The sequence below is a fragment of the Phoenix dactylifera genome, chromosome 15 (assembly GCF_051530095.1).
Source record: "Phoenix dactylifera cultivar Ajwa chromosome 15, Ajwa_hap1_PhDact_Kaust_v1.1, whole genome shotgun sequence".
In the NCBI taxonomy this organism is placed as follows: Eukaryota; Viridiplantae; Streptophyta; class Magnoliopsida; order Arecales; family Arecaceae; genus Phoenix; species Phoenix dactylifera.
The window spans coordinates 12,656,411-12,667,783 of NC_143204.1; the positions used below are offsets into that span (position 1 = coordinate 12,656,411).

The window sequence follows — 11,373 nt, forward strand, 5'->3', positions numbered from 1 at the left end:
CTTCTGTAGCTCTGTGTTCTATTTATCTATTTGGCTCTTTGAGAACCTCTATGTAGGTGCATATCAGGGATAGGATCCAACTGTATGGTAAGAACTACCGTTCACAACTTTTTTTTGGGATTCTGTTGTTTGATGACTTTGTAATCACAATCCATGCATCCTTGCTGACAGTGAACACATTCATGTCATGATTAAGGTTTGTCGTATCGGTCAGTACTATAACGTACTAGAGGTATGATACCCATGCGAGTACCAAATCAGTATATAGTTTTGAACTAAATTGATGTTTGATATATCTCGTTGTTTTGTATTGTACTGTATACTGATATGGTAATAGGATGGTATTGTTATGGGATCTCCGGTATCAGGACGGTAAACTTTGCTCGAGATTTTAACTTGGTTTTATCTCTAGGGAGTAAGTTAAAGATTTCTCGTTTGAGCTTATTATATTGGGCAGAGCTCGATCAGGGTGAGCCACATGAGAGGTGGTATGAATGGGCAGAGAGTTTTCCCTAGAAGCAGAAAGAGGCATGGGTCTCAATCCTTCCAGAAGAATAGTTTAAAAATAAAACAAGGCAGTTGCACTTGGTTGTGGAGTTAGTGTACTCCCAAGCATTGCCATATATTGTTAGTGGTTCCTTTTTTAGGTGGCCTTTCAGGTGCTGCATGCCAAATTGTGTTTATGCATTGTGCATGCACTTGACTTGTGAGAGAGAAAATGGGGGCAAACAAAGCACAGTGATGTGAGCTGTCTTGCCCAAAGAGGGGGTTGGATATGGTGAATTTAGTAGTCCCTGATGCCTTCTGAAGGGGTTTTGAATAAGAGTGGGCTTTAAAATCCCTTGTTCCTTCAAAGGGAAGAAAGGAAGCGAGCCTACACTGTCCACAATACGGGGCAAATCTTGGGGCCCCTCATTCATAAGTCTGCACTTGAGGAAAAAGGAACGGGGGAAGTGGTATTTTGTGGGGTAGGAGAACAGGAAAGAAAAACACTTGGGAGGATGGCCAGGAAAAAAACAAAAGAGAGTTATGATGACACATGTCACATCCTTCATGGACACCGTGACTTGTGGGTTGTTATTTGCTGGAAGAAAAGGACATCCATCAGCAAACTTTTGATTTTACCTTTGTCTCTTTCAATCTCTTCCCTTGGAAATTCATGGCATTTCATAGTGATTTGAAGCAACTTCTTGGTCTCTCAACAGGTCAAATCAGGGCATCATCAAACTAAGATTGAAAGAAGGAGATGGATATATTAAAACTTAAAGATACCCATGTTAGCAACATGGTAAATGGCTAATTGGGATACTGCAGTTTGGACTGAAAGTTAGAGCATTGCTAGGAGAATATGGTTTAAAAGAACTTTGTTAATATGAGCTGCCAGCTTGACTTTAAAAAAAAAGAAAGAATAACTAAAAAAATGTAGAACGCAGTGCTTCCTTTTTTTTATTCCTCATAGGAAGCAAAACGTTTACCAGAAAAGTAACCTACTTGTTCTTAAGGATTTAAAACATGGTCAGTGGAGGGTACCCAGAGCTTTGTTCTTATAAGCTGCCAGCTTTGAATTTACAAAAATAAAAAGAAGAGATATACAACTATACTTCTTTTTCTCATAAAACTTTGGAAGCTACTGCAGCTAGAATTACATTAAGAGCAAACAATTACAACAAATTAGAACCTACTTCAAGTGTACTTACAAGTTCAATGACTAGAGAAGGATTCTATCAGTCAAAATACTTCAAATAGCGAAAATGACATAATTTACACGGATTAATCACGAAATTATGACAGTACTGATACTTGTTTCTTACATTCCAAAGAGATTACCCCACTCCATCATGTAGTTACTAAAATTATACTCTGGTATGTACATGAGGTCAGCTTCTCCATCCACCCCAAATTCTCCAACTAGAGGATGGTAAGTAACTGTTGAGAAGGACGAGGTAGGGCTGCCCTCACCCTCGCCGCCGCCGCCGTTGTAGCCAGAAGCTCCATTCACTGCTTGGGAGAGCTTCCTCATGGACACTTCGGCCTCTGCAAGTTTCTCCTTTAGTTTCAGAAGCTGCATGCCAAACAAAATACTTGGTTATCTTCTCCGATGAGCCTCAATAACTATGGAGCATCTTTATATGATGCAGTTCTTGAATACTAAACCACATCTATAGTAACTTGGAAGAGAGAAGCAGACCTCATTCTCAAGGTGGCATTTCTCGACGACGACGGTGTCGTGGGCCGACTTGAGCTTGAGATACTCCTCCTCCAGATGCTTGTTCTTGTACCTCGCCCTTCGGTTCTGAAACCAAACCGCAACCTGCTTCGGGTCTAGGCCGAGCTCGCCGGCGAGGTGCACCTTCCTCCCTGACTCCAATTTTTTCTCCTTCACGAAGCTCATCTCCAAGAATTTGACTTGCTGATCACTGAGCCTCCTCTTCTTTGCCTCTCCCCCTGCACCGTCCACCTTGGCCTTCCTCCTCTTCCGACGTGTCCTTGTCTCCCCTGCACATAGCAAGAAATAAAATGTTTAGCTCAAGAAAAGCCAGCCCAAGCTCGAAACACTAAATATTCTTACATCTTGACACTAGAAGCTAATGGACTAACACTAAACTCTGATGGACCTTCTCCCGCACTCAAAGCTAATACGATTAAAGTAAAGCCTCTATAGTTGTATCACGTGGATCTTCATTTATATCTTCCAAGCATTTAAGCCACAACCTCGCTTGCTCGCTCTCAACATGGAAATCCACCATACATCTTACTGATCCATGAAACGGGAAAGAAGTACTAAAGAAATATAAAAAGGAAGGGAAGGTGGAGGGGAAGGAGTAAGGGCAGCTAGGAGAAGCTGAACAGCAAAAAAAAAAGAACACCGAAATGGATGTTCAGCAGCGCGCACAACAAATTACCCAGCCAGCTCAAAACTCTTAAGTCAGAAATATTAACAGCAATTACCAGAACAACAGGATCTATCTCTACAGGAAAGCAACTCAAAAAAGAAAAAAAAGACAATCCTATAACATCATCAAGGACTCTCTGTTAACAACCAAGACTTCCACTTTCAAAACTGAACAAAACTATGAGCTAAAACTTTTCTTTCACATTTGGTTAGAAAAGTCTACTACACTTGCATCATTTATAATTCCATTTGGAATTAAATTTATCATAGTAAAAAACAAGATGTTTTCGCAATCTTTTCTAAATTTAAAATCGTGTCATTTGACTGCTGATGATGAATAACATATTTTACTCCTTGCATTCAAATGACTCATTGCATGCTCTGAAATGTAAAACTAAAAACAAAGCTCAATAATGGAAATTAAAAAAAGACCGACCTTCAATCTTTTGGGAGTGCACACCAAAGCTCATGAGAGAGGAGAGTTCTACTTCCACTTGGCTCGGGACTGCCTTGATCATATTCTCTGCAGGAAAGCTTCAAAACTCCCTTCCGTTCTGCTCGCTTTTGGACTTTAGTAGTCTTCTCTTCAACCCTAGCCAATGGTACTATATACTAACACCTTTAGACCAAGAAAGAAACCTTTCCCTTCCTCTTCTTTGGGTTGCAAGGAGGAGTACTTTGGGGGAGAGTCGAGTCTAGAGAGATCAGAGGGAGGCTCCTTAGGTGTAATAGTGTGGTGAAGGTCTCGAGGCATTATTTATAGGACGCAAGTGGACACCAGTGCCCCTCAAGGGTGGCTAAAACCATGGTGGTGCCATTGCTACAAGGAGAGAGAACATCTCCATTCCTTCAACTCCTCGTTAAAAGTAACAGCAATCCAAATTGACGTCACCCTTGGGGACACGTAGGCTTGTGGGAGAGGGGATTTTTTGGAACGGTAGGGGCATTGTGGGAAAATGAAGCGAGGCTAAGCAACGGCAATCCTGCATGCTGAAGCTGTAAGCCACCATTTTCTTGTTTTCATGGGAGTTAGACAGTGAGAGAGAGAGAGAGAGAGAGAGAGAGAGAGAGAAGGGTTTGGTTTATTCGCGATAATATTTTTTTTCCCAGAATGGGCCCGGATCCGAAGTCTGGCCACCTAAGACGACGTCGTACGGATAGAAGTCTTTTCTCCTGTTCATCCTCGTGACAGGGAGGATTCCTTTTTCTCCCTTTGGAGGGCTCCCGGCTCGGCTCCTCTTCTAGTCTTCTCTCAGCTCCGTAGTTGGTTGACCCAAGTGAATATGGCTTGGTTTTAATTAGTTTGTGCATGTTTTAAGTCATCTTTTGGTATTTAGCCGAACAACCTTATATATTGTGCTTATTGAAGTATATACATGCGATGCATGCATTCATGCGAGACTAAGAGAATGGCCATCCTTCACCTCCTTTGAATGTAGCATCTAGCATTTCAAAATGCTGAGGCCTCTTCTATCATATATATGAGCTTCTTATATATAGGGTAATAATTGATCATTGTGAGTTAAGTAGAAATATATACAATGGCACCATAAAATGTTAATGCATTATTTATAGGGGTATAACGACTATTTGTTGTTATGTGAATACCATATTAACTGTATTTATGTTAAAGAAAAAACGTTGTTTCAATATGGATATAACTATAGAAAATATATACTGGAATTCAAAGCACTCGATCTTTTCCTGGTTTAATTTATACATCGAATAATGAGTTGTCTTCTAGTCTTATAATCACATATTGTGGTAGCATTCTCTCTAGTTATGAATCCATGTTCTTGGTGCTCATACAACTAAGTCATTGGAACTATGGTCCATCAACTAGTATCCTTTTTCTTTTTTCTCTCAAAAGTAAAACATTTGATGTACAGTAGGCAAAAATATAGTAATATTGCCAAAGAATTCTGTCTAAAATGCAGGATTGGCTCATGAAAATTTGTTAGGTGTTTTCTGAACCTCACTTTATTATGCAATAATTGGGTTTAATTGATGGGCTGTGATAGGTCATACATAATAAACAAAATTCACCCATTGGGCACTAATCATAAAGAATATATTTTTTTATTAACCTTAATATCATGCTCCATAGATTTTGGTTTTGAAGTAGCACGCAACAACGTAACAATAATGATGTGATGTCATTTTCATTTATGTTATCTAGCTAATTGACAAAATTGGATCGCTTGAAACCAAGCATATTACCGTGTATGGTGAAATACAATAGAGAATTTTAGACTAGCTTGCTAATTACATCAACTTATTACATCTGAATAAAGATGACAAACAAAAATTACTAATAATAACCCAAACTTTACTTTCAATTGCCATCCAAAGATTTCATTATCAGAGGTGTAATTATCATCTAAGATGATGATTAGATACTAACTCTCAAAATTGAAAACCTACATTGTTAGCCACTAGCCAAGCTGTGGCCTTGGAGTTGGTAGGGAGGGAGGGACAGAAAAAAAAAACGGATAACTTGCAGGGAGGGAGATGGGCACATGGGGCGCACTCAGAGGTTCTAACACGCGTCGCCAAGCCAAGGAATCCCGAGGAGGGGACGGTAGGTCCTATGTTCCCACGTGTCGTTTCGTCGTGTGCCCAAATCTGTCAGAGCCTGTCCTCCAATCACACTATCACCCCATCCCTTTGGGGCTAACGGCTCCTCCCTCTCACATCACACCAAAAGGAGGCGAGCCACTCAAATGCTCTTTCTTGAAAGCTCACCTACTTTATTTCGCCTCTTTTTCTTGTCAAGTTAACGAAGCACCAAGGCAGCAAGATAATAGTTTGGTTATCTAAGTTGTCCATGTACAGAAACAGGACAAAGCCCCCCGGCTTAGTTAAGAAATGGGACAGGCAAGGGGATCAGTCATGGCCATCTTTATTATGTATATTTTGTTTTAGATGAAGGCAGGATAAGGTGAGATAAGGGCATTGTATTGTTTCAATTGACCAGCGTTATCCCCATACTATGATTTGGTCAGTAGAGCTGCCAGCATGGGATTAGGTTGGGATGAAAAGGTAAAATTGTCCCCAACTCTACACTTACTTGTCATTAATTTAAGATTTTTTTTGATCATTTTATAAAATAGAGGTGGGATGTATTGCCACAAAATCCAGGTTAAGGTCGAAGTGTAGCTCGGACGACCCTGAGGTTGATTGGAACCGAGCTGAATCGGCTGACCAAGGTGGGGTTGCTGATCTCCTCCAGAGACGGCCTGTAAGAGGTCCGCTTGCCGGAGAGTTTTCAGCGGAGGACCTTTGATGCTGGCAGCAATATGGAAGGAAGAAAATTTCAGCAAAGTAGGGTTCTTTGTGGGTAGTATTGCATAAGGTATATCATAGTGCATAACTAAGGCTCCCAGACCACCCCTTTATATAGAAAAGTTAGATTTGTCATTACCTGGGTCGGTATGACATACACCAGTTGCCAGGCAGCAGCCAGTTGTACGGCCATGGTGTGAGCGTTGGTCCGCATGGACGGTGTATGACACTGACCACATACCGAATATACAGCTGCCACAACGGCCAGTCGGTGTCATGACGGTCGATTGTTAGGACTGTCAGTCTTTGTCGGTATGTATGTGTTGGAAGAACCCTCGGACGGAGGCGAGTTTGCTCACTTCGGTTGGTCGGCTTCTCGGTTAGATCCGAAGTTGTTTGAGGTCGGTTTTTATACCAAGGTCAAGGAGAGGTTAGTCTTGTCCGAGATTGAGATGTCCAATATTTTCTTCATCATACCCCTCAGTTGGAGGCAAGTTTGCTCACTTCGGTTGGTCGGCTCCTCGGCTGGAGCTGAAGTTATCCGAGGTCGATTTATGTCGAGGTCACGGAGAGGTCAGTCTTGTCCAAGGTCGAGATGTCCAATATTTCTTCCATCACTTGCTCCTCAGTTTCGAGACCAAACTGCATTCCAGTTCGGGCGACGAAAGTCGAGTCGTCACCTCAATCAACTACAAAGCTGTTGTTTGGGGGCAATAAATATGTTGATTGGTCTTTTCGAAGCGTCGCTAGATCCGGACCATCTTGAGTCATCATCATTGTAAGGCTATCCCACAGATTTATTATTGTGGGGTGACTCCAAGATGCCATTAATGTAGCAATCTGGCGGATCGCTCGCATCGTTTTTCGAGCTAACATGTGGCTCGATTTGCCCAGGTAGCCGAACTGGTGCTTCGACCAGGATTGTCCTCACCTATATATAAGGGTGGCCCCTTCCTTTAGTTCATATATCTTGGTTCATTTGCTTCTCCGCCCAAGTGCTCATGCGTCTAGACTCCTAAGTGGCACTTTGACGAAGTTTGTCATTTCTAGCTATGGCGTCTCCTTCTCTTGTCCTTTTTCAGTGGGTGTCCATTCCTTGGATGCTTAGCCCCTTCTCCTTGTCTTCCTCCTCGTCTTTGTCCTTTTCTTCATCTTCCTCCTTTATTTCTTTGTTTCTCTATGATTTACACCATAAGTGAAGTTGAGGCCAATGCCTCAAAGGAGAGTTGGTCGTCAGACCACTCTCCTCAGGCTTGACAGTGGTCAACTCTAGCTAAGCCTGAGGCCCGATCGGGCCTGGACTACGAGGTATCCATCCTCACACAAGAAAGAGACGGACCTCGTCTGAGCTTAACACTTCATTTCTTCTGAGTTTGTTTTCAAGCTTGATGGTCCCAATGACTAGGTGAGCGGTCAAGGAATACCGCTCGTCAGACCAATTTCGAGATGAGTACGAGGAAAAGGCGACCGATGCCTTCTTAAAGCCTCAAGGACTGCCGAGCTCGGTCCTAGCATCTCTTCCTGGGGATGAACTTCTCCAGTCTTCAGCTTGATTTTAGTGGCGAAGACGACAAAAAAGGCAAAGCCTGAAGAGCCGGTGAGGAATGTGAGGCCAGTGGCAACAATGGTGATGGAGGTAGAGAAGGCGATGACCGCGAGAAGGGCGAGGTCGGCTACGGTGACCTCGATAGTGACGAAGGCAGCGAAGGCTAGGAATGCAGTCCCACCTTTCTGTCTTTTTTGTTCTTTCTTGTTTTTGTTCGGATTGGTCAAGCTTGATGTACTCTCTTTTTGTTCAGCTTCTGCTAAGGTCAGTGTAAAAGTTCATAGCTAATGAAAGTAAAGGATTTCTCAAAGTACTTGACTTCAATTTTTGCTTTTGTTGTTTGTTTTGTTTGAGTTTAGGTCGTCGCCCCAAGCTTCGACCTTTTCTTATATTTCTTTTTGCTTGGCCCCTGATGGGTTCAACGTATACACTAAAAGTAATAAAAGTGAAGAAAATTTTCAAAGTACTTGATTTTGGACTTTACTTGTTGCTCATTTCTTTGTTTGAGTTTGGGTCGTTGCATCGAACTCTTCTCCTTGTATTTATTCTATCTAGGAAGGGGTGGTGAGGAGCTTCAACCTAACTCGGGCTCCTCGATTGATCTTTTTGGAGTTCGGATCCAAAGGAACTCCAAGTGAGCTCTATTGAAGGAGGTCCCGGGTCGGCCCAGGGTGTCTCTTTAGTTGTTGATCTTCTCTAGAGTCCTGCTCCAGAGAGATTCCAAGTGAGCTCGGTTGAAGGAGGTCCTAGGTCGGCCTGGAGTTTCGTTTTAGTTGTTCATCTCTAGACTCTGATTCTAGAGGAATTTCAAGTGGGCTCGATTGAAGGAGGTCCCGGGTTAACCCAGGATGTTCCTTAGTTATCGATCTTCTCTGGACTATGGTCCTAGAGGAATTCTAAGTAGGTTCAACTGAAGGAGGTCTCAGATTAGCCTAGGGTGTCTCCTTGGTTGTTCATCTATAGACTATGGTCCTAGAAGAATGTGGAGTGATTGATTATACCCCTATTTGATTTTGATGAGCTCAAAGCATTTGAGTATATTTCATATTGTACTAATGAATTCAATCTAGTGTTTCAGGCAAATATATGTGAATTTATATTTAAGTGCATCGAGCCTTGGTTCAAAGTAATTTGGCTAAGTATTGAACTCAATTGAACCATAGTCTGAAGCTCGAGTCGACTCCGGAAGATTGCGAGTCGACTCTAAGTGTTTTAGAAGTTCTGGCACAAGCTCGAGTCGACTCTGGTACACTACGAGTCGACTCCGACTGAGAACAGAGAGAAGGACAGAAAGATGATTTCAGACCTTGTCAGCGAGTCGACTCCAGAAGGCTTAGAGTCGACTCCGATGCTTGCCGAGTCGACTCCCGATTGTTCCGAGTTGACTCCAAGGAGTAACAGACAGAAAGACAGAGCGATGGATTTTAGACCCTGTTACCGAGTCGACTCCAGAAGGATGCGAGTCGACTCCGATATTTGACGAGTCGACTCCTAATTATGCCCGAGTCGACTCTCAGAGGAAAGCAGACTGAAAGGCAGAGAACCAAACTCAGTAATCCTATGAACGAGTCGACTCCAAGAATTTCAGAGTTGACCCCCAAGTCAGCCTAGTCGACTCCAACAAAGTGCGAGTCGACTCCGAGGCAGTTCAGATCAACAGACAGAGGATCGGCTTTTCGGACTCTGAGAGCCGAGTCGACTCCAAGAGAACCCGAGTCGACTCGAGAGAGAAAAGCAGAGAAATGAATTTTTGGAATCCTGAGAACAAGCGGTCTTCAAAAGTGCCGAGTCATCTCCAGATATTGGCGAGTCGACTCTAGGTTTGGTCCGAGTCGACTCCAGGACCGGACAACACTTTAATTCAAATCCTGAACAGTGGACGAGTCGTATCCAGTAAAGCATGAGTCGACTCCAACAACAGCCGAGTCGACTCCAGATCGAGCAAGTCGACTCCGACCCCAACGGATACATTGTCAGTATGTGCAGACTATACAGAACGGCTACAAATCAGTGTCTAACGGCTATTTTCCATAGAAAACAGTTTAAATAGCCAGAGTTAACCGTAGCAGACAAGGATTAAGCGATTCCATTGTGTGCATTAAAGCTTTTCAACTACCAAGATCCTCTAGAGAGAAAATACAAGCAAAAGAAGGAAGAAATGCATTCAACTCAACCCGAGAAGTACTTCCTTTGCAATCAAGGCTCTACTACTGTCATTCAACCTTCTGTGCATTCAAGAGAAGACTCAAAAATCGAGAAACCCCTACTTTTCCTTCCGAAATCTGTTTGAGGGTTTCTAAACTTTCTCTATTAATATTGTTCACATTTGCTTTTTAGAAGCTTTCTTTGTGACTTTTCCAAATTGTTTTTTCTTACTTGATTCAATCAGGAGATTGAATCAAGGGTGGTAAGGTTTGTTGGTGAGCCAAAGTTAAAACCAACAGTGTAAGGGTTTGATTGTGATCCCAGAAAAACAATCGGATGGTTCTAGTCGGTGAGCCTGTGAAAACCGATCGAGTTTGTTGTGATCTCGCGAAAACAACAAGTTGGGTTGTGAACTTGTAAAACTACCTGCTGTAATCCTAGGAATTATAGTAAAATTCCAAGTGCGGCTTGGGGAGTGGACGTAGGAGCAAGAGTTGGCTCCGAACCACTATAAAGTCTCTTGTGTTTGTATTGATTAATTGTCTCTTCCACTCTTCCATTCACTATATCTAGTAATCTATTTAACCTGCTTGCAATAGATTTAATTAATTACTCATTAAGTTTTAATTTGTCAATAATTAATTAAAACCCAACTCACCCTCCCTCTTGGGTTGTCTTCTTGGGCAACAAAGAATTTCAAGTGGGCTCGATTGAAGAAGGTCTCAGGTCAGCTCGGGGTGTCTCCTTAGTGGTCTATCTTTATACTATGGTCCTAGAAAAATTTTGAGTGGGCTGGCTAAAGGAGGTTCTAGGTAGGCCCGAGATGTCCCTTTAGTTGTTGATCTTTTCTATACTATAGTCCAAGAGAAATTTCGAGTAGGCTTGGTTGAAGGAGGTCCTAGATCATCCAGGGGTCTTCTTAGTTGTTCATCTCTAAACTATGGTCCTAGAGAAATTTTGAGTGGGCTCGGTTGAAGGAGGTTCTAAGTCGGCCCGAAGTGCCCCTTAGTTGTCCATCTCTATACTATGGTCCCAAAGAAATTTCGAGTGGACTCAGCTGAAGGAGGTCCCAGGTCTATCCGGGCTGTCTCCTTAGTTGTTGATCTTCTGTGTACTATAGTCCTAGAGGAATTTCGAGTAGCCTCGGCTGAAGGAGGTCCCGAGTTGGCCAAGGTCTCTTCTTAGTTATTGATCTTCTCAGGACTATGATTCCAGAGAAATTTCGAGTGGGCTCGGTCTTAAGGAGACCACAGGCATCCCCGAGGTGTCCCATGTCGAAAATACACTTTCATAATCGTCCGATCTAAAAGACAAACACAACAAGAAGATTTTTATTGGAAATAAGCTTGGACTACAATGAATCTTACTGATAATAGAGGCGGAGGTAGTCAGAGTTCTATGTTTGTGGGATCAGAGCACCGTCGAGGTGCCCTAGTCTGTATGTCCTTGGCCGCACTGCTTCAGTCACTTGATACAAGCCTTCCCAATTCAGGCTAATTTTTCT

General features: G+C 42.6%; 1 protein-coding gene across 1 annotated transcript; it reads right to left on the bottom strand.

The window, feature by feature from the left end:
• Positions 1-1,590: 1,590 nt before the first annotated feature.
• On the bottom strand, positions 1,591-3,725 carry LOC120113222 (homeobox-leucine zipper protein HOX12-like). Its single transcript, XM_039134008.2, has 3 exons — positions 3,330-3,725; positions 2,189-2,496; positions 1,591-2,062 (listed from the first exon to the last, which is right to left on the bottom strand). The coding sequence occupies exons 1-3, from the start codon at positions 3,409-3,411 to the stop codon at positions 1,808-1,810; spliced, it is 645 nt and encodes a 214-aa protein (XP_038989936.2). The 5' UTR covers positions 3,412-3,725; the 3' UTR covers positions 1,591-1,807.
• Between the last annotated feature and the right edge of the window lie 7,648 nt (positions 3,726-11,373).

What these genes read in the sequence shown, in the direction of transcription:
- LOC120113222 (XM_039134008.2), bottom strand. Translation starts at nt 3,411, where the DNA reads ATGATCAAGGCAGTCCCGAGCCAAGTGGAAGTAGAACTCTCCTCTCTC. An exon ending in GCACTCCCAAAAGATTGAAG is followed by an intron (nt 2,497 to 3,329) that starts GTCGGTCTTTTT and finishes TGCTATGTGCAG; the next exon opens with GGGAGACAAGGACACGTCGG. An exon ending in AATGCCACCTTGAGAATGAG is followed by an intron (nt 2,063 to 2,188) that starts GTCTGCTTCTCT and finishes TTTGGCATGCAG; the next exon opens with CTTCTGAAACTAAAGGAGAA.